This window comes from Schistocerca serialis, chromosome 1 (assembly GCF_023864345.2).
Source record: "Schistocerca serialis cubense isolate TAMUIC-IGC-003099 chromosome 1, iqSchSeri2.2, whole genome shotgun sequence".
In the NCBI taxonomy this organism is placed as follows: Eukaryota; Metazoa; Arthropoda; class Insecta; order Orthoptera; family Acrididae; genus Schistocerca; species Schistocerca serialis.
This window is the reverse complement of record NC_064638.1, coordinates 1177814328-1177839652: the sequence shown is the minus strand read 5'-3', so window position 1 is coordinate 1177839652 and position 25325 is coordinate 1177814328. Positions and strand designations below refer to the sequence as shown.

The 25325-nt window shown below is 43.4% G+C and overlaps 1 protein-coding gene across 1 annotated transcript in view; it reads left to right on the top strand.

Moving 5' to 3' along the window:
- Positions 1–25325, top strand: part of LOC126456439 (short-chain dehydrogenase/reductase family 9C member 7-like) — a 117085-nt gene that overhangs the window by 47983 nt on the left and 43777 nt on the right. Inside the window, exon 4 of the mRNA XM_050092192.1 lies at positions 12491–12673. Within this exon, the coding sequence (XP_049948149.1) occupies positions 12491–12673 (183 nt within the window). The remainder of the gene's footprint in view (positions 1–12490; positions 12674–25325) is intronic.

The following is a 25325-nucleotide window of genomic DNA, read 5'->3' as shown; positions in this document are numbered from 1 at the left end:
AATACAGTTTCAGTGCTTGTTCTCCTGTGCTGGGATACACCGTGAGATATTTCACCCAAAATAAAGGCTTATCCATCTTCTCAAAGTCATACTTCGCTGCAGAATCGTTTTTAATTTCTAAGACTTCCTCTTGTAGTCTGTCTGCCAACACATCCACGTCAACGTGAAATGGATCCGTCGCTAACCTATAATAAATTTTATCACCACAACTGTTAGGGAAGTATCGTTCGACTTCATCAATAACGTGCTGCAAATGGTTCGATATTTTACTCTTAGTATTTTTTTTTTTTCATCAGTCTACTGACTGGTTTGATGCGGCCCGCCACGAATTCCTTTCCTGTGCTAACCTCTTCATCTCAGAGTAGCACTTGCAACCTACGTCCTCAATTATTTGCTTGACGTATTCCAATCTCTGTCTTCCTCTACAGTTTTTGCCCTCTACAGCTCCCTCTAGTACCATGGAAGTCATTCCCTCATGTCTTAGCAGATGTCCTATCATCCTGTCCCTTCTCCTTATCAGTGTTTTCCACATATTCCTTTCCTCTCCGATTCTGCGTAGAACCTCCTCATTCCTTACCTTATCAGTCCACCTAATTTTCAACATTCGTCTATAGCATCACATCTCAAATGCTTCGATTCTCTTCTGTTCCGGTTTTCCCACAGTCCATGTTTCACTACCATACAATGCTGTACTCCAGACGTACATCCTCAGAAATTTCTTCCTCAAATTAAGGCCGATATTTGATATTAGTAGACTTCTCTTGGCCAGAAATGCCTTTTTTGCCATAGCGAGTCTGCTTTTGATTCCTCCTTGCTCCGTCCGTCATTGGTTATTTTACTGCCTAGGTAGCAGAATTCCTTAACTTCATTGACTTCGTGACCATCAATCCTGATGTTAAGTTTCTCGCTGTTCTCATTTCTACTGCTTCCCATTACCTTCGCCATTCTCCGATTTACTCTCAAACCATACTGTGTACTCATTAGACTGTTCATTCCGTTCAGCAGATCATTTAATTCTTCTTCACTTTCACTCAGGATAGCAATGTCACCGGCGAATCGTATCATTGATATCCTTTCACCTTGTATTTTAATTCCACTCCTGAACCTTTCTTTTATTTCCATCATTGCTTCCTCGATGTACAGATTGAAGAGTAGGGGCGAAAGGCTACAGCCTTGTCTTACACCCTTCTTAATACGAGCACTTCGTTCTTGATCGTCCACTCTTATTATTCCCTCTTGGTTGTTGTACATATTGCATATGACCCGTCTCTCCCTATAGCTTACCCCTACTTTTTTCAGAATCTCGAACAGCTTGCACCATTTTATATTGTCGAACGCATTTTCCAGATCGACAAATCCTATGAAAGTGTCTTGATTTTTCTTTAGCCTTGCTTCCATTATTAGCCGTAACGTCAGAATTGCCCCTCTCGTCCCTTTACTTTTCCTAAAGCCAAACTGATCGTCACCTAGCGCATTCTCAATTTTCTTTTCCATTCTTCCGTATATTATTCTTGTAAGCAGCTTCGATGCATGAGCTGTTAAGCTGATTGTGCGATAATTATCGCACTTGTTAGCTCTTGCCGTCTTCGGAATTGTGTGGATGATGCTTTTCCGAAATTCAGATGATATATCGCCAGACTCATATATTCTACACACCAACGTGAATAGTCGTTTTGTTGCCACTTCCCCCAATGATTTTAGAAACTCTGATGGAATGTTATCTATTCCTTCTGCCTTATTTGACCGTAAGTCCTCCAGAGCTCTTTTAAATTCCGATTCTAATACTGGATCCGCAATCTCTTCTAAATCGACTCCTGTTTCTTCTTCTATCACATCAGACAAATCTTCACCCTCATAGAGGCTTTTAATGTATTCTTTCCACCTATCTGCTCTCTCCTCTGCATTTAACAGTGGAATTCCCGTTGCACTCTTAATGTTACCACCGTTGCTTTTAATGTCACCAAAGGTTGTTTTGACTTTCCTGTATGCTGAGTCTGTCCTTCCGACAATCATATCTTTTTCGATGTCTTCACATTTTTCCTGCAGCCATAGCGTCTTAGCTTCCCTGCACTTCCTATTTATTTCATTCCTCAGCGACTTGGATTTCTGTATTCCTGATTTTCCCGGAACATGTTTGTACTTCCTCCTTTCATCAATCAACTGAAGTATTTCTTCTGTTACCCATGGTTTCTTCGGAGCTACCTTATTTGTACCTATGTTTTCCTTCCCAACTTCTGTGATGGCCCTTTTTAGAGATGTCCATTCCTCTTCAACTGTACTGCTTACTGCGCTATTCCTTATTGCTGTATCTATAGCGTTAGAGAACTTCAAACGTATCTCGTCATTCCTTAGTACTTCCGTATCCCACTTCTTTGCGTATTGATTCTTCCTGACTAATGTCTTGAACTTCAGCCTACTCTTCATCACTACTATATTGTGATCTGAGTCTATATCAGCTCCTGGGTACGCCTTACAATCCATTATCTGATTTCGGAATCTCTGTCTGACCATGATGTAATCTCTCTTAGTATTAGTATCCTTAAAGTCGTTGTGAAATCGGGCTTCTTCCAGGATTCCAAACAATCTGGGAACGCAGGAATAATTGCAGGCTAAAATTTTACGTTTCCATAGTTGCAACTCATCAGTAAACGCTTTGATGGCATCCCAATGAAAAATTATGTTTGACTCTCCACCTTGTATTTTCAAATTCAATGTCTTTAAAGATTCGAAAATATCTGACAGATAAGCCAATGCAACATGTACACTGGGCTTTCTAAATTCCACATATAATGCAGTTTGTTTGTTATTTTCCCGAAAACTGCATCACTTCGTCTCGAAGTTCAAATAATCTTCCTAGCATATTACCTTTTGAGAGCCAGCGTACTTCTGTATGAAATAAAAATGTTTTGTACTCTGCTCCCAAGTCTTCACAAAGAGCCGTAAATAATCTGGAATTTAACGCACCCTTTTTAATATGATTCACGATTTTGATCCACAATTTCAAGACATTATTGAGTTCCTTTAGAAGTGTCTTAGCTGCCAATGCTTGACGGTGTATTACACAGTGTATAGCAGTACCACTAGGGTTTTCTTCTCTGACCATCTGCACGAATCCTGAGCGACATCCAAGCATTGATGGAGCACCGTCTGTGCATACGCCTATCAGTTTCTACCATGATAAGTCATTTTTACAAAAGAATTCAGAGACGGCTGCCATTATATGAATTGCTTTTGAAGTTGTCTTTAACTCTGTAGAAAACAGCAGCTCTTCTTTAATTGCTTCATTTTCTATATAGCGAACGAAAGCTAGCAGTTGGCAACAATTCGCAACGTCGGTACTCTCGTCTAACTGTATTGCGAAAAACTGCAATTGTTTGACGGCTGTAACTAATTGATTTTGTATGTCTTCGGCCATATCATCAATCCGACGTTTCACAGTATTGTCAGAAAGCGGTATTTGTGAAAGTTTTTGTTTACTTTCTGACCCAAGAACAATATCAGCAGCTTTCAACAAACAGGGTTTGACTAGTGTCTCTCCGATTATATGACTTTTCTTGGCCCTTGAAATAAGTAGCGATAACTCATACGAGGCTGCCAGTACCTTTTCTGATGTCTGAGCGAAGGATCCAGCAGTGTCCAACTTCATCCGTTTCAAATTATCACATTTTGCAGCAAAAAATTCCTTCGGCTTCTCCTTCAATGCTCCACGCTTTGCCCACAAATGGCGTTCCAGACGAGAAGGTCTCATGGAATCATTGCTCAATACCTCATACCAAATAACACATTGCGGCTGGTCAACACCATTCTTTTGTGTAGAAGCAAAACCGTATTTGATATAATCATCATTATATTTACGTTTTTTCTCGCCACTCATGGTGAAGTAAAAAGAAAACAAGAAGTTAACAGTATAATTTCGCACTAACACTGATTTTACTGAGGCACAGCTGTGAAAGATTCAACACGATTTCAGCAAAATCCAATACATCAGATGTGTCAACAACTGCAAGCAACCAACTGAAATAAAGGAAAGCTGCTGTCATCTGTCGGCACCTCAGATGACTGACTGTGAGGGGTGGGGCGAATAACGGGGAAGCCCAGCCGCAGCGCAGGTAGTCAGCGCACTGTCTGTCTGCGATAGTGATGGGCTAAACTACGATTTTCCGATATCAGTGATTTCTGTGAATGCTACTTTTCAGTATCTGTTATTCTTAACTGTGATTTGTCGCAGTTAAGAGTCGCAGTTGACGAACATAGGTCGTGTATCCCTCCGCCACTGCTATTTCTGTAATTTCTGCTCCTTCCGCGATTTCTGCGACTTCTGCGATTTCTGTGACTTAACACCGTATGAAAAAGTTACATCTGTCCACACAGAAAATTGCATCTCAACAAACCTGTCATTGGTAAGTATGTTTTACGTTTTTTCTTCCGTTGGCTTTAATTTTCTATTAAAGAATCAACTGTGAAAATATTAATAGTGTAATTAATATGTAAGTAGCCATACAGTACCGTAATAGTTCGTGTTTAGAAAATGAATTCTAACATATTGTTATGTTCACAGGTACCTGAACTACATTTCAGTCACTCAGTAAAGTGATAACTCAAAATATCATTGTCAGCAGATCTGAAGAAATTGCCACTGCGTCTTTAGACCGTTTTCGTCAGACGAGAGGTTAGTTTCCAAGCGTTTCGATGGGCTTAATTACTTCAGTGAGATCGTTCTTGCAAATGTGATATTCATTACAGCAAATATTAGCAATCTGCTCTGTCTACATCTACATCTACATCTACATTTATACTCCGCAAGCCACCCAACGGTGTGTGGCGGAGGACACTTTACGTGCCACTGTCATTACCTCCCTTTCCTGTTCCAGTCGCGTATGGTTCGCGGGAAGAACGACTGTCTGAAAGCCTCCGTGTGCGCTCTAATCTCTCTAATTTTACATTCGTGATCTCCTCGGGAGGTATAAGTAGGGGGAAGCAATATATTCGATACCTCATCCAGAAACGCACCCTCTCGAAACCTGGCGAGCAAGCTACACCGCGATGGAGAGCGCCGCTCTTGCAGAGTCTGCCACTTGAGTTCGTTAAACATCTCCGTAACGCTATCACGGTTACCAAATAACCCTGTGACGAAACGCGCCGCTCTTCTTTGGATCTTCTCTATCTCCTTCGTCAACCCGATCTGGTACGGATCCCACCCTGATGAGCAATACTCAAGTGTAGGTCGAACGAGTGTTTTGTAAGCCACCTCCTTTGTTGATGGACTACATTTTCTAAGGACTCTCCCAATGAATCTCAACCTGGTACCCGCCTTACCAACAATTAATTTTATTTGATCATTCCACTTCAAATCGTTCCGCACGCGTACTCCCAGATATTTTACAGACGTAACTGCTACCAGTGTTTGTTCCGCTATCATATAATCATACAATAAAGGATCCTTCTTTCTATGTATTCGCAATACATTACATTTGTCTATGTTAAGGGTCAGTTGCCACTCCCTGCACCAAGTGCCTATCCGCTGCAGATCTTCCTGCATTTCGCTACAATTTTCTAATGCTGCAACTTCTCTGTATACTACAGCATCATCCGCGAAAAGCCGCATGGGACTTCCGACACTATCTACTAGGTCATTTATATATATTGTGAAAAGCAATGGTCCCATAACACTCCCCTGTGGCACGCCAGAGGTTACTTTAACGTCTGTTGACGTCTCTCCATTGATAACAACATGCTGTGTTCTGTTTGCTAAAAACTCTCCAATCCAGCCACACAGCTGGTCTGATATTCCGTAGGCTCTTACTTTGTTTATCAGGCGACAGTGCGGAACTGTATCGAACGCCTTCCGGAAGTCAAGAAAAATAGCATCTATCTGGGAGCCTGTATCTAATATTTTCTGGGTCTCATGAACAAATAAAGCGAGTTGGGTCTCACACGATTGCTGTTTCCGGAATCTATGTTGATTCCTACATAGTAGATTCTGAGTTTCCATAAACGACATGATACTCGAGCAAAAAACATGTTCTAAAATTCTACAACAGATCGACGTCAGAGATATAGGTCGATAGTTTTGCGCATCTGCTCGACGACCCTTCTTGAAGACTGGGACTACCTGTGCTCTTTTCTAATCATTTGGAACCTTCCGTTCCTCTAGAGACTTGCGGTACACGGCTGTTAGAAGGGGGGCAAGTTCTTTCGCGTACTCTGTGTAGAATCGAATTGGTATCCCGTCAGGTCCAGTGGACTTTCCTCTGTTGAGTGATTCCAGTTGCTTTTCTATTCCGTGGACACTTATTTCGATGTCAGCCATTTTTTCGTTTGTGCGAGGATTTAGAGAAGGAACTGCAGTGCGGTCTTCCTCTGTGAAACAGCTTTGGAAAATGGTGTTTAGTATTTCAGCTTTACGCGTGTCATCCTCTGTTTCAATGCCATAATCATGCCGGAGTGTCTGGATATGCTGTTTCGAGCCACTTACTGATTTAACGTAAGACCAGAACTTCCTAGGATTTTCTGTCGAGTCGGTACAGAGAATTTTACTTTCGAATTCACTGAATACTTCACGCATAGCCCTCCTTACGCTAACTTTGACATCGTTTAGCTTCTGTTTGTCTGAGAGGTTTTGGCTGCGTTTAAACTTAGAGTGAAGCTCTCTTTGCTTTCGCAGTAGTTTCCTAACTTTTATGTTGTACCACGGTGGGTTTTTCCCGTCCCTCACAGTTTTACTCGGCACGTACCTGTCTAAAACGCATTTTACGATTACCTTGAACTTTTTCCATAAACACTCAACATTGTCAGTGTCGGAACAGAAATTTTCGTTTTGATCTGTTAGGTAGTCTGAAATCTGCCTTCTATTACTCTTGCTAAACAGATAAACCTTCCTCCCTTTTTTTATATACCTACTAACTTCCATATTCAGGGATGCTGCAACGGCCTTATGATCACTGATTCCCTGTTCTGTACATACAGAGTCGAAAAGTTTGGATCTGTTTGTTATCAGTAGGTCCAAGATGTTATCTCCACGAGTCGGTTCTCTGTTTAATTGCTCGAGGTAATTTTCGGATATTGCACTCAGTATAATGTCACTCGATGCTCTGTCCCTACCACCCGTCCTAAACATCTGAGTGTCCCAGTCTATATCTGGTAAATTGAAATCTCCACCTAAGACTATAACACGCTGAGAAAATTTATGTGAAATGTATTCCAAATTTTCTCTCAGTTGTTCTGCCACTAATGCTGCTGAGTCGGGAGGTCGGTAAAAGGAGCCAATTATTAACCTAGCTCGGTTGTTGAGTGTAACCTCCCCCCATAATAATTCACAGGAACTATCCACTTCTATTTCACTACAGGATAAACTACTACTAACAGCGACGAACACTCCACCACCGGTTGCATGCAATCTATCCTTTCTAAACACCGTCTGTACCTTTGTAAAAATTTCGGCAGAATTTATCTCTGGCTTCAACCAGCTTTCTGTACCTATAACGTTTTCGGCATCGGTGCTTTCTATCAGCGCTTGAAGTTCCGGTACTTTACCAACGCAGCTTCGACAGTTTACAATTACAATACCGATTGCTGCTTGGTCCCCGCATGTCCTGACTTTGCCCTGCAGCCGTTGAGGCTGTTGCCCTTTCTGTACTTGCCCAAGGCCATCTAACCTAAAATACCGCCCAGCCCACGCCACACAACCCCTGCTACCCGTGTAGCCGCTTGTTGCGTGTAGTGGACTCCTGACCTATCCAAGGGAACCCGAAACCCCACCACCCTATGGCGCAAGTCGAGGAATCTGCAGCCCACACGGTCGCAGAACCGTCTCAGCCTCTGATTCAGACCCTCCTCTGGAACAGGACAAGCAGCCATGTCAGGCCGAAGATCAGTATCAGCCTGAGACAGAGCTTGAAACCGGTTCGTCAGACAAACTGGAGAGGCCTTTCGTTCAGCCCTCCGGAATGTCTTTCGCCCCCTGGCACACCTTGAGACGACCTCCCACTCTACCACAGGTGAGGGATCAGCCTCAATGCGGGCAGTATCCCGGGCAATCACAGTCGTAGTCCGATCGGGGGATGCGTGGGACGAGCTGGCCGTCCCCGACAATCCCCCATCTGGAACCCCACAGTGATGCCCATTGGCAACAGCCTCAAGCTGTGTGATCGAAGCCAACACTGCCTGAAGCTGGGAGCGAAGGGGTGCCAACTCAGCATGCATCCGAACACAGCAGTTGCAGTCCCTATCCATGCTAAAAACTGTTGTGCAAAGAACGTCTGAACTAATCTACAGAGAGCGCAAACAAATCGACACAAAATTTAAACGGTTATTAAAATACAAGATTGCCTAGTAAGTGGTAATGCTGCTACTTGCGCACTGCTGACACACTGCTCGGCGGCGGAAGGAGACTACGCGATTTTACACTATTCAGGTACTAAAACGCGATGCTACAACTCTCAAATGCTATAATACGCCAGAAATTTATGAATTAGACAATGCAAGTACCAAAAACACGCAAAGAAATGAAGAATTAAACTATGTAGCAAATGAGTGAGCTAGGAGTATACGACTTGCTGCTGCAGCTGCTTATCCAACGGCGGCACGGAGCACACTGACTGTGACCAACCGACACTGGCCGTTCAAAACAAAAACAGAAGACAAACGACTACGCGAATTTACACCATTCAGGCACCAAAGCGCGACGCTACAACTCTCAAACACTACAATACGCCAGAAATTCATAAATTAGACAATGCAAGCACCAAAAACACGCAAAGAAATTAAGAACCAAACCATGTAGCAAATGAGTGAGCCAGGAGTATACGACTTGCTGCTGCAGCCGCCCATCCAACGGCGGCACGGAGCACACTCAGTTATATTGCTGTCAATTATATTGCTAGTAATTAGTGACAGCAAAAATTGTGTAATAATCCTTGTGTTTTTGCCGACGCAGTTCTGACTCTGATTACTGGTTGCTGTACGTATCTATCCACATCAAGGCTGTTGAGAGAGACTCGTGAAGATTCAAGACAGCTCTTAGAGGATTTGCAGTTTAAAAGTGAAGTAATTGTGAAATAAGTGTGTGAGTGATTAAACTGTGTTTTATTGAAGTTGTTGTGTGATTTTAAAGGAATAATAAATGTTAAATACAGTGAGTGAATAATGAAAATCTCATTTTCCACATGTTAAGCCGTCCAATACCCGTAATTTTCCGCCACTTACTTACTGGTAAACACTTGTTGGAGAGTGATATGCCGCCCCCCCCCCCCCCCCCCTCTTTCTCCACAATCTTGGTGTGACACTGACCTGTAACATATCCCGAAGTCTACAATATGCATTTTGAGGCTGTTGATATGAAAGTAGGAAGTACAGATCTTCCAGTTAAATCAGGAATAGCTTTAGTGCATTACTTGAAAGTAACACAGGAAAAGCTTACTTGTGTAGGTGGTAGTAGTGTCGGCAAAAAGTTCTTGTGTGTGAAGTTGCCATGTAGAACACCAGGTGTAAAACTTTTCTCTCGAGTCTTGAACTGTGTCGGAACAAAAGTGAGGCATTCATATGACTCAATAATACTGTTTTCATTTCACTACACTTACACAGATGTCTGAGTTCTACTGTGTTAACATTGCAAAGTCCTGTAGGCGTGTGGAGTATTAACCAAAACTGTCATGTTGGAAGCAGAATCAAACACATTTGTTACGTTAGTTGATATTCTCAGGAGAAAAAGGCAATGTTGTTTCTTATTAATGTAATACATTCAGAGTCACAGCAGTGTTTGACCAATGATAACTGATGCCGAACGTGCATGTCGTCATATAATATGAAGGGCTTATTTCAATAGTGGTACAAGTCCATTACCTCCACTTTTCTGCCTATAATGCTTCTGAAATTAATGATCCAAACAAACATAAATGAAGGTTCATCTCTAGCAAGAAGCCAGAAGCTTGAATATTTCTGGTATCTCAACTGCAGATTTTTCTGCACTCATTTAACTTTATGACTCTGTATCTCAAAATGAACAAAAATGGACTTGTACCAGTATTGAAATAAGCCCTTGATATGCACACACAGCACATCAATCTCGTGAGGCACAAGGCTCTCATAACGAGGTACGTACGTCGGTCAACAGGTAGCACTAGGAAAAGTATGTTAACTGCGCTTTTTAGTTGCTACTTGCAACTCTTAGTTGCGATTTGTCACAGAAATCGCAGTTTGACTCGGTAGCGAATAGCGTAGTATGAACTTTGATCAACAGATGGCAGTGCTTACTGCGCTTTTTAGTTGCTACTTGCGACTCTTTGTTGCAACTTGTCACAGAAATCGCAGTTGGACTCGATAGCGTGTCGCAGAGATGAGCGTAGTACGAACTTTGACCAACAGATGGCACTGTTAACTGCGCTTTTTAGTTGCTACTTGCGACTCTTAGTTGGGACTTGTCACAGAAATCGCAGTTGGACTCGATAGCGTGTCGCAGAGATGAGCGTAGTACGAACTTTGGTCAACAGATGGCACTGTTAACTGCGCTTTTTAGTTGCTACTTGCGACTTCTAGCCGCGACTTGTCACTGAAATCGCAGAAAGGAGCATGGAATTCGGCCAACAGATGGCCCACGGCGTTGAATGTGAAATGCTACTTGCGACTGCTAACTGTGACTGAAATTGCAGTTAGATTTTTTAAAGTTGTTATTGTGATATCTGTGACTTCTCAATCACTGTGATTTCTAACAGATACGCGATTTCCTGCCCACCACTAGTCTGCGACCTGGTGGCCGAGCAGGGCTCTTGCTGTGAGAAACGGGCTTTTCCCGGATTAGGGCGGAAACAGCCCACAGGCACCCTAAGAATTTGCTACCTGTTCTGCGGTGCTGTTCTGAGCAGTGCAGCCTGGGATTTTATGCGAAAATCGCTTTCGTGCCCCTATCTTTCGTTACTTATAAATGTAACGTTACAAGTTTTGAGACAACATCAATGAATTTGTTGTCAAATTTCACAGTAATTAAGTAAGATCATGGATACACCTCACACATCGCTGGAAACTGTGCACAGTGCCAAGCAGTTATCTCTGTATTCGTACCAAAAGAAGTCGTCGCAGCAAAGAACGTACACTAATTTCAAACGAAATTATGCCGTATTTCAAAAAGGCAGAAGAAAAATAACTATTTCGTCAGATAAGTAATCCGAATGAAAGAGCTGTAGTACTGACCGTTCGAAAAAAAAAAAAAAATAGCCTCACTAATGGACTTCATTGTCTACCTAGCTGGGTTATGTTACATTGTTAGCACTCAGGGCAATGTTTCCAGAACGGCGTGAAGTACTCTGCTCAGAACGAACACTTGTACTATTTTCGCATTCAGGAGGAGGAGATTAGTGTTTAACGTTCCGTCGACAACGAGGTCATTAGAGACGGAGCACAAGCTCGGATTAGGGAAGGATGGGGAAGGAAGTCGGCCGCGCCCTTTCGAAGGAACCATCCCGCCATTTGCCTGAAGTGATCTAGGGAAATCACGGAAAAACCTAAATCAGAATGGCCGGACGCGGGATTGAATCGTCGTCCTCCCGAATGCGAATCCAGTGTGCTAACCACTACGCCACCTCGCTCGGTGGTTTCGCATTCACGTCGTGCACATTTTTCTGGTGACAAAGGGCATAACCCTGGCGTCCAAATTACGAAACCGCTAGTTCATTTGAAGCGTATACAGTCTGTTAAAGTCACTGTAATCGCATCACATGGGGATCCGCGGGTTGACAGGGTAATAAAAAGGCATTTTTGCAGTTACGCAGTATAAGTGCTTATTACTCTGATGAACATAGCCTACTACGGCTAAAAGTTATAACATGATTCCGTTCAGTTCATGTGTACAGATGTACGGAATAGTTAATAACTGACTTTTCTGTTTTCCAATTGCCGGCCGGGTTGGCCAAGCGGTTAAAGGCGCTACAGTCTGGAACCGCGTGACCGCTACGGTCGCAGGTTCGAATCCTGCCTCGGGCATGGATGTGTGTGATGTCCTTAGGTTAGTTAGGTTTAAGTAGTTCTAAGTTCTAGGGGACTGATGACCTTAGAAGTTAAGTGCTATAGTGCTCAGAGCCATTTGTTTTCCAATTGTCAGAAGTAAGTTGTTTACAAATCTGATATATTAGAATTAACGCATATCGTATTCGTAATTTTGAGAGTTTCTGTGTGTGACATTCTAAGCGTGACATTCTAAACGTGATCTTCAAAAGCTGTATGTTCTAGGATAGGTTATTGAGATAGGATTGCGGGAAGTGGGACGCCAAACGATTGCATTTAGCACCATAATCTATCATTAATACCTGCACATTCATTTTTATTAAAATATCGATATTAAAAAGAAATATTAAGTTCATACCGCTAACTCCACCCGCGCCCCCCTTGCAACATCATCACGCCCCCCCCCCCCCCCCCCCCAGGGGGGCGCGCCCACCAGTTTGGGAACATCTGCAGACCGGCAGAAGCCTTGAGTGAGGACTGACTGTGTGTTCCGCAGAGCTGTGGGCGCTGGTGAACAACGCGGGGATGTCGGACATAGGGGAGGCGGAGCTAGTGCCCCTGGAGGTGTTCGAGCGTACGCTGGCCGTCAACACATTGGGCGTGGTGCGCGTCACACAGGCCTGTCTGCCACTCATCCGGCAGGCCAAGGGCCGCATCATCACCGTCGCCAGTCCTCTGGGTACGTAAACCACTGCAGCGGAAAACAACAGCACAGCAGCTGCGGCGAGCTCGTAGCGTAGCGCCACTAACTGGTCTGACATTGTTTTGCATCCCAAAACTATGTAGCCTCGATCTGACCAAACCAACCCATTGCGAATGACTGCTGGATACCTACACCACCAAAATGCTGTCTCTCTCTCTCTCTCTCTAGCCTCTTCCACCGCAACCCTCCTTCCCAATCTCTCTCTCCATCTCATACTCCTCCACTCTCTCTCTCTGTCCATCTCATCATCCTCCACACTGCCAATAGGGTGTTACAAAAAGGTACGCCAAACTTTCAGGAAACATTCCTCACACACAAATAAAGAAAAGATGTTATTTGGACATGTGTCCGGAAACGCTTAATTTCCATGTTAGAGCTCATTTTAGTTTCGTCAGTATGTACTGTACTTCCTCGATTCACCGGCAGTTGGCCCAACTGAAGGAAGGTAATGTTGACTTCGGTGCTTGTGTTGACATGCGACTCATTGCTCTACAGTACTAGCATCAAGCACATCAGTACGTAGCATCAACAGGTTAGTGTTTATCACGAACGTGGTTTTGCAGTCAGTGCAATGTTTACAAATGCGGAGTTGGCAGATGCCCATTTGATGTATGGATTAGCACGGGGCAATAGCCGTGGCACGGTACGTTTGCATCGAGACAGATTTCCAGAACGAAGGTGTCCCGACAGGAAGACGTTGGAAGCAATTGATCGGCGTCTTAGGGATCACGGAACATTCCAGCCTATGACTCGCGACTGGGGAAGACCTAGAACGACGAGGACACCTGCAATGGACGAGGCAATTCTTCGTGCAGTTGACGATAATCCTATTGTCAGCGTCAGAGAAGTTGCTGCTGTACAAGGTAACGTTGACCACGTCACTGTATGGAGAGTGCTACGGCAGAACCAGTTGTTTCCGTACCGTGTACAGCGTGTGCAAGCACTGTCAGCAGCTGATTGGCTTCCACAGGTACACTTCTGCGAATCGTTCATCCAACAATGTGTCAATCCTCATTTCAGTGCAAATGTTCTCTTTACGGATGAGGATTCATTCCAACGTGATCAAATTGTAAATTTTCACAATTAACATGTATGGGCTGACGAGAATCCGCACGTAATTGTGCAATCACGTCATCAACACAGATTTTCTGTGAACGCTTGGGCAGGCATTGTTGGTGATGTCTTGATTGGGCCCCATGTTCTTCCACCTACGCTCAATGGAGCACGCTATCATGATTTCATACGGGATACTCTACCTGTTACCTGTGCTGCTAGAACATGTGCCTTTACAAGTACGACACAACATGTGGTTCATGCACGATGGAACGCCAGCACATTTCAGTCGAAGTGTTCGTACGCTTCTCAACAACAGATTCGGTGACCGATGAATTGGTAGAGGCGGACCAATTCCATGGCCTCCACGCTCTCCTGATCTCAACCCTCTTGACTTTTATTTATGGGGGCATTTGAAAGCTCTTGTCTACGCAACCCCGGTACCAAATGTAAAGACTCTTCGTGCTCGTATTGTGGACGGCTGTGATACAATACGCTATTCTCCAGGGCTGTATCGGCGCATCAGGGATTCCATGCGACGGAGGGTGGATGCATGTATCCTCGCTAACGGGGGACATTTTGAACATTTCCTGTAACAAAGTGTTTGAAGTCACGCTGTTACGTTCTGTTGCTGTGTGTTTCCATTCCATGATTAATGTGATTTGAAGAGAAGTAATAAAATGAGCTCTAACATGGAAAGTAAGCGTTTCCAGACACATGTCCACATAACATATTTTCTTTCTATGCGTGTGAGGAACGTTTCCTGAAAGTTTGGCCGTACCTTTTTGTAACACCCTGTATATCCTCTTAGCACCTCTCTCCGTCCATCTCCTCCTTCGGCCGCACTATCTGTTCATCTTCTCTTCACCTTTCTCCTCTGTCCATCTCACTCTCCCTTTCTCTCTATACATCTCCTCCCCCTCCCCCCCTTGACCCTCTGCTCAGATATGTCCATCCATAGATGTAGTCTCTGCAAGATATGCTGATATTACCGACACAACACACCACCTCCCATGTCCATCTCTCCATATCCTCCTCTCCACGCTTTCTATCCATTTACTCTGCCTGCCCCTCCATCTCAGCCTCCTCCACACTCTCTCTGTCCGCCTCCTCTTCCCCACTTACCTGTCTACCTTATTCTCTCCCCTTCTCTCATTATCCATCTCCTCTCCTCCCCCTCCATCTGCTCAGCTGTCCATATCAGCATGTGCAGCACCTGTAAGGCATGCCAATACTACTCACACAACATGCCTGTCATGGAGGGTAGCCTATATTTCAGAGATACGAAAACTTTTTTTGCCCATATCCCTGCTCCTATGGGAGTTAAGTTCTGACACCGACAGTGCTGATTCTGATTGTCTTATAGCAAGCGGTAAGTGAATCAATTTGGTTGAAATTGATTCAGTGTTTTAGGAGGAGATGCTGGACACATACACACGCACACACACAAGAACACATACACACATCCTTAGGATTTAACTCTTTTTTGCTAGACATTCGCTCGTCTTACTCCCAGTCGGCCCAGAATGGTTGTGCACATTTTGTATTAAGTATTTGCTTGATTTTTCTGTCACTTAACGCCAGCAGATCGCGGCACATGTAACCGAGTTTTGCCATGACAAAAGCACCACCTTGAGTTGTTTCGAAATCTGCTGGGTATGGTTCTTTCGAAAAAGGTACTCAGGGTGTTAGATAATTCCTACGGCAGGTTTCTAGGTGTTGTAGACGTGAGTTGGTAGATAAAGTTTTCATAATGGAACCGATCATTGGAAATGTACCGTTCGGTGCTTGGATGTAAACCCTGATCACTTTCAAATCTCCCACTGCACAGTACGCAGACAAAGGGGACAATGAGCCCTAATCTGTGTGCTCTGCAGAACTTCATGGTATGGCTAATGTTTCGCATACACAAAGTCGGATTCTCTTCTTCGTGTCAAGGGACGTCCTCTTCAGAGTCGAGAGTTCGGCACGTCCGTGATGCAACAAAATCAACCCTCCTAGTAGCCTAAGTACCAGTTTCTCGCAGTCGTTGTAGTCGCAAGAAAATGGTGTGTGACATCATAATTACAACAAGAACTGACGAAGGCGCCCTCTTCTCAGTATGTGTGTGTACTGTGAAACGGGGGAGTTCAAAGTTATCCGATTTTCACATTGATTTTATATACAAACAGGACCGTTAGTATTGGGACAGGGCCGGCACCATTCCAAAATACCGAATGTATCCGGCACGTGTTGCCTCTCTAGTCGTTATTACCGTAGCGGGTTGCGACATAGAGAGAGTCCATTCCAAATCATCGTTAGTAGACAACAACAAGGTCGCACGCAGTGTATCCGGCAAGTGTTGACTCTCTAGTCGTTATTACCGGCGCGGGGTTGTGACATAGAGAGAGAAACCCTTTCTGGAACTCGAACCCTGCTCCTCCTGGGTGGAAAGGCCAAGTGCTCCCACCTAACACAATAAAACCACCAGACACACATGGAATTGATGGGAAATTAAAAGTGCCGGAGCCCTTTCTGGGACTCGAACCCTGGTGCTCCTGGACGGAATGCTCAAGTGCACCCCCAACACATGAAACCTGTCTAGATGCGGGAGAGGAAGGTTAGGTTAGTGTACTTTATTTATTTTGGTCGAGAAACTGACGCAAAGATCGATCCTAATTGCGTAATTAATCACAAAGATAGGTCCTAATTACACAACTATATGCAAAGCACTACAGAAGGACGGCATAAAATCGCAATACGCCGCGAAAACTGACGATATCATACAACTGGTGTTATCCTGCCAAGAAAAAAATTCGCAGAACCACTCGAAACCAGCGACAGAAACATCGAAACTCTACCCTACACCTACAAGCTGCCAGAGTCGATATTAGCTAACTTTGAGACGAGTGTATTTCCTGCTTTTCATGTATGCGTGTTTCTACTGCATTACAGAGAAGTTATTATCAGAGGTTTTTTTTTCTTTGTATACGTCTACGGCATTGCATGTTTCGAATTCTTTAAGTTCAATGGGCTCCATGTACAATTAATCTTAAATAGAGTGATGGTAGTATTGCTGTCTGGACGCTTCCATATGAGGTCTACTTTTTTCGTATTTGGTCTTCGTGGTCCTTATGCGCAATTAATGTTAGCTGCAGTAGGGTCGTTTGGTAGTTACCTTGAAATGAGGGTCTCTAAATTTTGTGTTTACAGTTCCTAGGAAAGAACACCGTCCTCCAAGGACTTCTGTTTGAGTTCTGAAAGCAGCTCCATGGCACTTACAGGTAACAAATCTAGAAGCCATTCGCCGAAATTCTTCAACATGACCTAGAACGGATCAATCCTACCAGTGAAGTAAGCAGGACGATAGTAATACTTCACCTGAAAGTTACTGGTTTATTATTCCTACTCATCAGCATTAACTTGCATTTTTTCCGCATTTAAGGCTAGCGACCATTCATCACACCAAATGGAAATTTTGTCTAAATCGTCTTGTGTCCTCCTACAGTCACTCAGCTTTGATGACTTATCGTAGACCGCTGCATCGTCGGCAGACTACTGACCCGCCAAATCATTTAAGTATAAAGAGAACAGCAGCTATCCAATTGCACTGGGTTGCATATTGGATATAGCCACTCTCTTATCTCTGAGCCTGTTACATATGCTCGTGCCTTCGTCAACGGGCTGCGATGGGAGATCGTGCCATATACCTTCCTGAAATCTAGAATATGTAATCCACCTGTTACCTTCCTTTATAGTTCTAGATATATCACGTGAAATAAAGGCATGCCGAGTTTTGAACGAATGATGCTTTCTAAAATCAGGCTGATTCATCAACATAAACAGCTTAGCCTCAAGAATGTTTATTATATTCGAACTGAGAATACGTACAAAGATTCGGGAGCAGTCCGAAGTTAGGGATATTGGTCTGTAATTTTGCGGTCTGTTCCTTCATCTTTCTTGTATACTGGAGTGACCCGCGCTTTCTTTCTTTCCTTTATACCATTCGTTTCGATCTTCGTGTTGGACGAGAAAGAAAGAGAGAGCGAGAGAGAGAGAGAGGCGGGGTGATGGACCAATTCCCAGGAGTACTCCTTCTAAAATCTAACAGGAATGCCATCCGGACCAGATGATTTGTCTGTTTTTCAAATCTTGACGGTGCTTCCTTATGTCAGTTACACATCTTCCATACTGGGGTCCGTCCGAAGGTCAAGAGACTGCATGTTTGTACGGTTTTCATGCTTGAACGATGTCTTAAACGTGAAATTTTAAACTTAGGTTTGGCTTTTGCTATCTTCAACTGCCGCACCAGACGTGTCAACAAGGAACTGAATGGAATCCTTAGACTCGCTTACCGATTTTACACACGGCCTGAAAGTTCTCGGCTCCCTGCCAAATCTTTTGCTACGTTGTGACGGTGGCAGTTACGTGCTTCACGCATTAATATTTCGGCAGCAGGCTAATGACTTACGAGGTCTCGATTCAATCTATTAAACGTGCTTGATTCGATTATTCTATTCCCTACAGCTTACAGCCATGAAATATCGGTCAAATTATACATCATCTTCGTTTTCCATTAATGTCGATGGTACTTCATTCCTAAATATACGGCTTACAAGTAGTATTGTTTAGTGCTCGTCGCAGTTATGAGTACCGGTAACTACAAGCGAGGTTCATTACAAAAGCGATTCATTACAAAAGCGATACTGTCTGACTCGAAACAGCCAGGTATCTATGACAGGGTATGCTAATTCACAGAAAATTCGGTGCATAACTGATTCTTTGTCTATGTGATGCACAAAACTAATTTCATTTTGTTTTGATGTTATTTATTTATTTATTGATTTTAGTTTCAGAAGCTATCCCCGATAGGTCCGCATCGCCGTAACCACTACCATCACTGCCAAGATGGTACTTACTTCCGGAGGAGGGGTATGGAAAAGATGATAATGATGACGATGATGATGATGTAATATTTCTCTGTGAAATAATAAATATCGACTAAAAGCACTACATATTTTGGAACACAACCTACGAGCAGCTTAGAGACAGAAGTGATGACACTTTCTGCGGGACCTGACCATCATTTTGCAGAACAATGCTCAAGCACGTAGAGTGCAAACTGTTAATGATTTGTTTGACTGATGGGAGTGCTGAGTGCTGTACGACCTACTGAGGTCCCCTGACGTAAGTCCTCGTGAGTTCAACTCGATTTCTGACTGAAAGAAACACTTCACGGCATTTGCTTGACGACTGCTGCAACTCATCGATTAACAGACCGCGCCACTCGAACTGTCGACACATGTGACACTGCTAAGAGCATCACTGGCAAGGGTTATACACTATGCTGGAGACTACTTTGAAGGTCAATAAAACTTTGAAAGACATATTTATTTTGTACGAGCTGTAAGTAAATAGTTTCCACTGTTAAATTTACAATCCTCGTATATAAACTCTCTCCTAGTATCCACCATCTTCTACAAGACGAGTCCCTTACAACAGAGTATACCACAGAGGTGCATGTGTGTTTGATGCTTTAGAAATACGCAGTGTGTTGCCTCTACAGTTGCTAAATTCATCATAGCATCCACAGTGAGTAAATGATACACTGTCACTGTTGCGGCCAAGGACGCCAATACAGGGATAGAATGTATTGTACTTAAACTGCCAACAGCCTTGTTCAGTCTATTTCAGTAATGTCCAGCCTCGTACCTATCCATATATCCTCAATTTACACTATATCTTTGATGCCACTGGCTGATCTCCATGACAGCAGCAATATCTCCCTCCCTGTAATACTATTACTTGGAGTGCAATAAGACTCTCTTCACCAACTGTTCGGTGTTGTAATCAAGGAAGAAATTAACCGCATATTTACCTTCTCAGAGGAACCGAAAGTATAGGACCACTAGGATTACGTTTCGCAGACTCATCCATCATTCAATTTGATTTCGTTTGGCTCCCATACAGCTCAGCTGATGACGCCATTCTTACGTGCTCTCCGTCCCACTCAGCAACTTGTGTGATGAAGACGCTCGATCTGCTCACCACACAACGAATTCAACCACTGATGGTGTTAAAGATTAATATGTTTTAGAACAGTTAGTCTAATTCTGAAGACGACGCTAGTTTGACTGATTATGGCATTGGTCTTCCGCTCCTAGTCTGCTTCTGTCTGTAACGGCAGACTCAATTCAACGTCATGCTTATCTGTTGAACAAAACAAGAGTTAGTTTTACACGTTACAACAAGTAAAAATCAGTGATAGTGGTCAAGGTTCATGGATGGACTTGAGAACATCTATCTTTTGTGATGACCTTCATTATCATCCTTTAAACTGACTGGCGTGTTGTTTTAGCGTCTCTGCTTAACTCAAATAGTTAAGCCTAGACTCGGCTAGCGTCGCTAATACGTCTCTACAACACTCCTACTGCCCAAATCATCAATAAGCTCTGTCGATCACGCTATTGCGTGCGACCAGCCACCTGATTTACGTCTTTCTATGTCGGCTCAAAACTCGTCTTTTCACACAACATCCTCATCGCACCGATTACGAATTATCCATGTTTGATGCGTCCCTATCGCCTAATTTCGATTGACTGGCCACCGGATAGTCGTTTTGATCACCGTACTCACACTATCAACACAATTGAGATAACAGGTGCGTCTCGAACACTACTGCGTCGGACAGACCACCTCATAATTATCACCCGAAACACCCACAATCGCCATACGCCGATAACGCAACGGGTGGGTCCTGAACACTACCGCATCGGACGTCATACCCTGCACTCGTCTCAAGAAACGCAACACATTCGGTGGGACGCAATATCCACCTACCACATCACAACACGCTCAACACACCCCAAATCCATCCACCACAGAGCCAGATTTTATCCTGAAAGCTCTCCTGTCCAATAGCCTTGCCATAAAATGTTGTATAGGAAGTTATCTACATAAGATAACCCCTTCTATAATTAATCTAATACTTCTAAATATTGTTTGTGTCATAGCTGAAGCAAATTTTCTATACTAAGCGACCCAGTGCTCCCCATACAACAAAATTTAACATCAAACACATAATATACACACAATCCATACCAAAATAAGACAAGCACATGAAAATAGGAAAATAAATACACACAACATAAAACAAATAATCACAAAACACAAATAAAACACTGCCTATACTAATACAAATAAACATCGCCAACAAATCACAAAATCTAATCTAATTATACACTACTTTGTTCCCGGCCGCGTTCTTCCGCTGCCGAGTGTGACGCCCTAGTCATTCTTGTCTGTTTTGCGCAGTTTGCGTACGGCCAGGGTTCGCCGGACGTATTTTGATTATTTGTGTAGGTTCTGGATTGCGGTCTTCACTCGCTCTCCAGTTCTGCACTGGTTGATCCCTTCCATTTTTATTGGTTGGTTTCCAGTTATTATTACCCTGGTTCCACCTAAGTTCCTGTGACGGATTATGTTTGTCCTCTATTATCGCGTCACTGTGGATTGTTTCTTCAAGTTGCATGCTTTGTGGGCTGCACTGCGGAACTTACCCGTAAGATGACAAAGGTCTCTACGAGGAGTCTCAGCTTTTCTATCTAAGGCCAGCCCGCAAATATGACAATTAACAGCCTTTTCATACAAGTCATCATTTTCATTTGATTTGGTCATGGGAATATTGATGCTGTAGAGCTTGTGAACTTGCCATGAAAGTTTTCCAAGCTCAGTGAGAAGCCAAACCGCCGGATCGCTCCCTACATAAGACTGATAGCTATTAAGTTTTACAATCATACGCGCATACAACTTGGAACACAACCGCATAAGGTACGTGTTTTTGTGTGAAGGTTGTGTGTGAGGCTAAGGGGTTCCCTTCACAACGAGTAATAGGAGCCAGCAAGCATCAAAATCGGCGTACACAACAAAAGGACAACGCTGCTGGTGGTGAGCATTTTTAAATTTAATGAAGTTATTTTCCTCAGTGGGCATAACAACATGTACCGGGTCCATGCATGCACAATCTAATAGATGTGTCGCTAATAACTCTTGAGATGAAAAATAATTCAAACACCTTATACAAATATGTTGTTTATGTTCATTTTTACTTAACTGGGAGGAAATGAGTCGGGACATGTCTTTGATCCAGACGTAGTGATAATTATCACGTTTGGAGAAGAGCAGCATGTTGACATGCAACTCTCGCTCACATGCAAATTTTGAGAAATGGAGGGGGCCTACTACCGTATGCTTGTTCTGCTCATCTGACTTGCTTTTCCTCTCCAAGCCACAAACGTGGACCGATATTGCGGTATTCTGAGCTTAAAACTTAGGTATGTCCTGGATTCTTAAAGGGAGCTCTATTCCATCAAAGTTGTACTGTCTCTTAATATCTTTGACTTTGTAACTGCTGGGACGCTCGGGATGATGTTTGTAATTGTAATTGTAATTTCTCTCGCAAGCCAGGACTGACCATGCAAAACACGCATTATCATACTTATTTTGAACATTAATGCACGCCTGCTTTTTCTCAATATCTATAGGGAGTTTAATATAACTGAACCCTCCATTCATTGGATCATAGACATGTATATGGATGTCGAGGTGTGGTATACTGCTGAACGCTTTAGCGGATCCACGTACTTCCATCTCGGAAAATCGGGCCATAATAGCGCTCAAGGTGGAATCTCGGTTCAACTCAGCAATCGATGTGCTCCGAGAAATAACACCATTTTCACCCCATATATAATGCAGAGTAGCCGTCTCCGCGTCACCTTGATGTTTAGGGGGGTGACTCAGTTCACTGCATAATACCGCAATGCATTTAAAGGCGTTAAATTCCGGATCTTCTAAGAGTTTGAGGAGCTCGGTCTCCAAGACGGGGAGGCACGCCTCCAAAAACCTTACAGGATCGCGATACCTCCCGCATGGATTCTCAATTCTGGTGAAAGAGATTCGCCCATCAAACGCTCTAGCAACTGCTGAGTATTCTAAGGGAGTCATTACGCCGTTATTCTGATCGAATTCGTTATCGATAGGACGGGGGAGAGAACTACCGCTAGCCATAAGGAAATTACTATTATTACTGTTGCTACAACTAGGAGTCCATCCGATAGATGAATGGACTCGTGATGGGTGATCGTAATCATCATCATTTGCGGGGAGAGGTATACGTCTCGGAACGCATACCTTGCATGGGCTGTCACCCCCTCCTCCTCTAGAAGCAGCAGCTCGCCGCCCACGCAAGGTATGCGTTCCGAGACGTATACCTCTCCCCGCAAATGATGATGATTACGATCACCCATCACGAGTCCATTCATCTATCGGATGGACTCCTAGTTGTAGCAACAGTAATAATAGTAATTTCCTTATGGCTAGCGGTAGTTCTCTCCCCCGTCCTATCGATAACGAATTCGATCAGAATAACGGCGTAATGACTCCCTTAGAATACTCAGCAGTTGCTAGAGCGTTTGATGGGCGAATCTCTTTCACCAGAATTGAGAATCCATGCGGGAGGTATCGCGATCCTGTAAGGTTTTTGGAGGCGTGCCTCCCCGTCTTGGAGACCGAGCTCCTCAAACTCTTAGAAGATCCGGAATTTAACGCCTTTAAATGCATTGCGGTATTATGCAGTGAACTGAGTCACCCCCCTAAACATCAAGGTGACGCGGAGACGGCTACTCTGCATTATATATGGGGTGAAAATGGTGTTATTTCTCGGAGCACATCGATTGCTGAGTTGAACCGAGATTCCACCTTGAGCGCTATTATGGCCCGATTTTCCGAGATGGAAGTACGTGGATCCGCTAAAGCGTTCAGCAGTATACCACACCTCGACATCCATATACATGTCTATGATCCAATGAATGGAGGGTTCAGTTATATTAAACTCCCTATAGATATTGAGAAAAAGCAGGCGTGCATTAATGTTCAAAATAAGTATGATAATGCGTGTTTTGCATGGTCAGTCCTGGCTTGCGAGAGAAATTACAATTACAATTACAAACATCATCCCGAGCGTCCCAGCAGTTACAAAGTCAAAGATATTAAGAGACAGTACAACTTTGATGGAATAGAGCTCCCTTTAAGAATCCAGGACATACCTAAGTTTTAAGCTCAGAATACCGCAATATCGGTCCACGTTTGTGGCTTGGAGAGGAAAAGCAAGTCAGATGAGCAGAACAAGCATACGGTAGTAGGCCCCCTCCATTTCTCAAAATTTGCATGTGAGCGAGAGTTGCATGTCAACATGCTGCTCTTCTCCAAACGTGATAATTATCACTACGTCTGGATCAAAGACATGTCCCGACTCATTTCCTCCCAGTTAAGTAAAAATGAACATAAACAACATATTTGTATAAGGTGTTTGAATTATTTTTCATCTCAAGAGTTATTAGCGACACATCTATTAGATTGTGCATGCATGGACCCGGTACATGTTGTTATGCCCACTGAGGAAAATAACTTCATTAAATTTAAAAATGCTCACCACCAGCAGCGTTGTCCTTTTGTTGTGTACGCCGATTTTGATGCTTGCTGGCTCCTATTACTCGTTGTGAAGGGAACCCCTTAGCCTCACACACAACCTTCACACAAAAACACGTACCTTATGCGGTTGTGTTCCAAGTTGTATGCGCGTATGATTGTAAAACTTAATAGCTATCAGTCTTATGTAGGGAGCGATCCGGCGGTTTGGCTTCTCACTGAGCTTGGAAAACTTTCATGGCAAGTTCACAAGCTCTACAGCATCAATATTCCCATGACCAAATCAAATGAAAATGATGACTTGTATGAAAAGGCTGTTAATTGTCATATTTGCGGGCTGGCCTTAGATAGAAAAGCTGAGACTCCTCGTAGAGACCTTTGTCATCTTACGGGTAAGTTCCGCAGTGCAGCCCACAAAGCATGCAACTTGAAGAAACAATCCACAGTGACGCGATAATAGAGGACAAACATAATCCGTCACAGGAACTTAGGTGGAACCAGGGTAATAATAACTGGAAACCAACCAATAAAAATGGAAGGGATCAACCAGTGCAGAACTGGAGAGCGAGTGAAGACCGCAATCCAGAACCTACACAAATAATCAAAATACGTCCGGCGAACCCTGGCCGTACGCAAACTGCGCAAAACAGACAAGAATGACTAGGGCGTCACACTCGGCAGCGGAAGAACGCGGCCGGGAACAAAGTAGTGTATAATTAGATTAGATTTTGTGATTTGTTGGCGATGTTTATTTGTATTAGTATAGGCAGTGTTTTATTTGTGTTTTGTGATTATTTGTTTTATGTTGTGTGTATTTATTTTCCTATTTTCATGTGCTTGTCTTATTTTGGTATGGATTGTGTGTATATTATGTGTTTGATGTTAAATTTTGTTGTATGGGGAGCACTGGGTCGCTTAGTATAGAAAATTTGCTTCAGCTATGACACAAACAATATTTAGAAGTATTAGATTAATTATAGAAGGGGTTATCTTATGTAGATAACTTCCTATACAACATTTTATGGCAAGGCTATTGGACAGGAGAGCTTTCAGGATAAAATCTGGCTCTGTGGTGGATGGATTTGGGGTGTGTTGAGCGTGTTGTGATGTG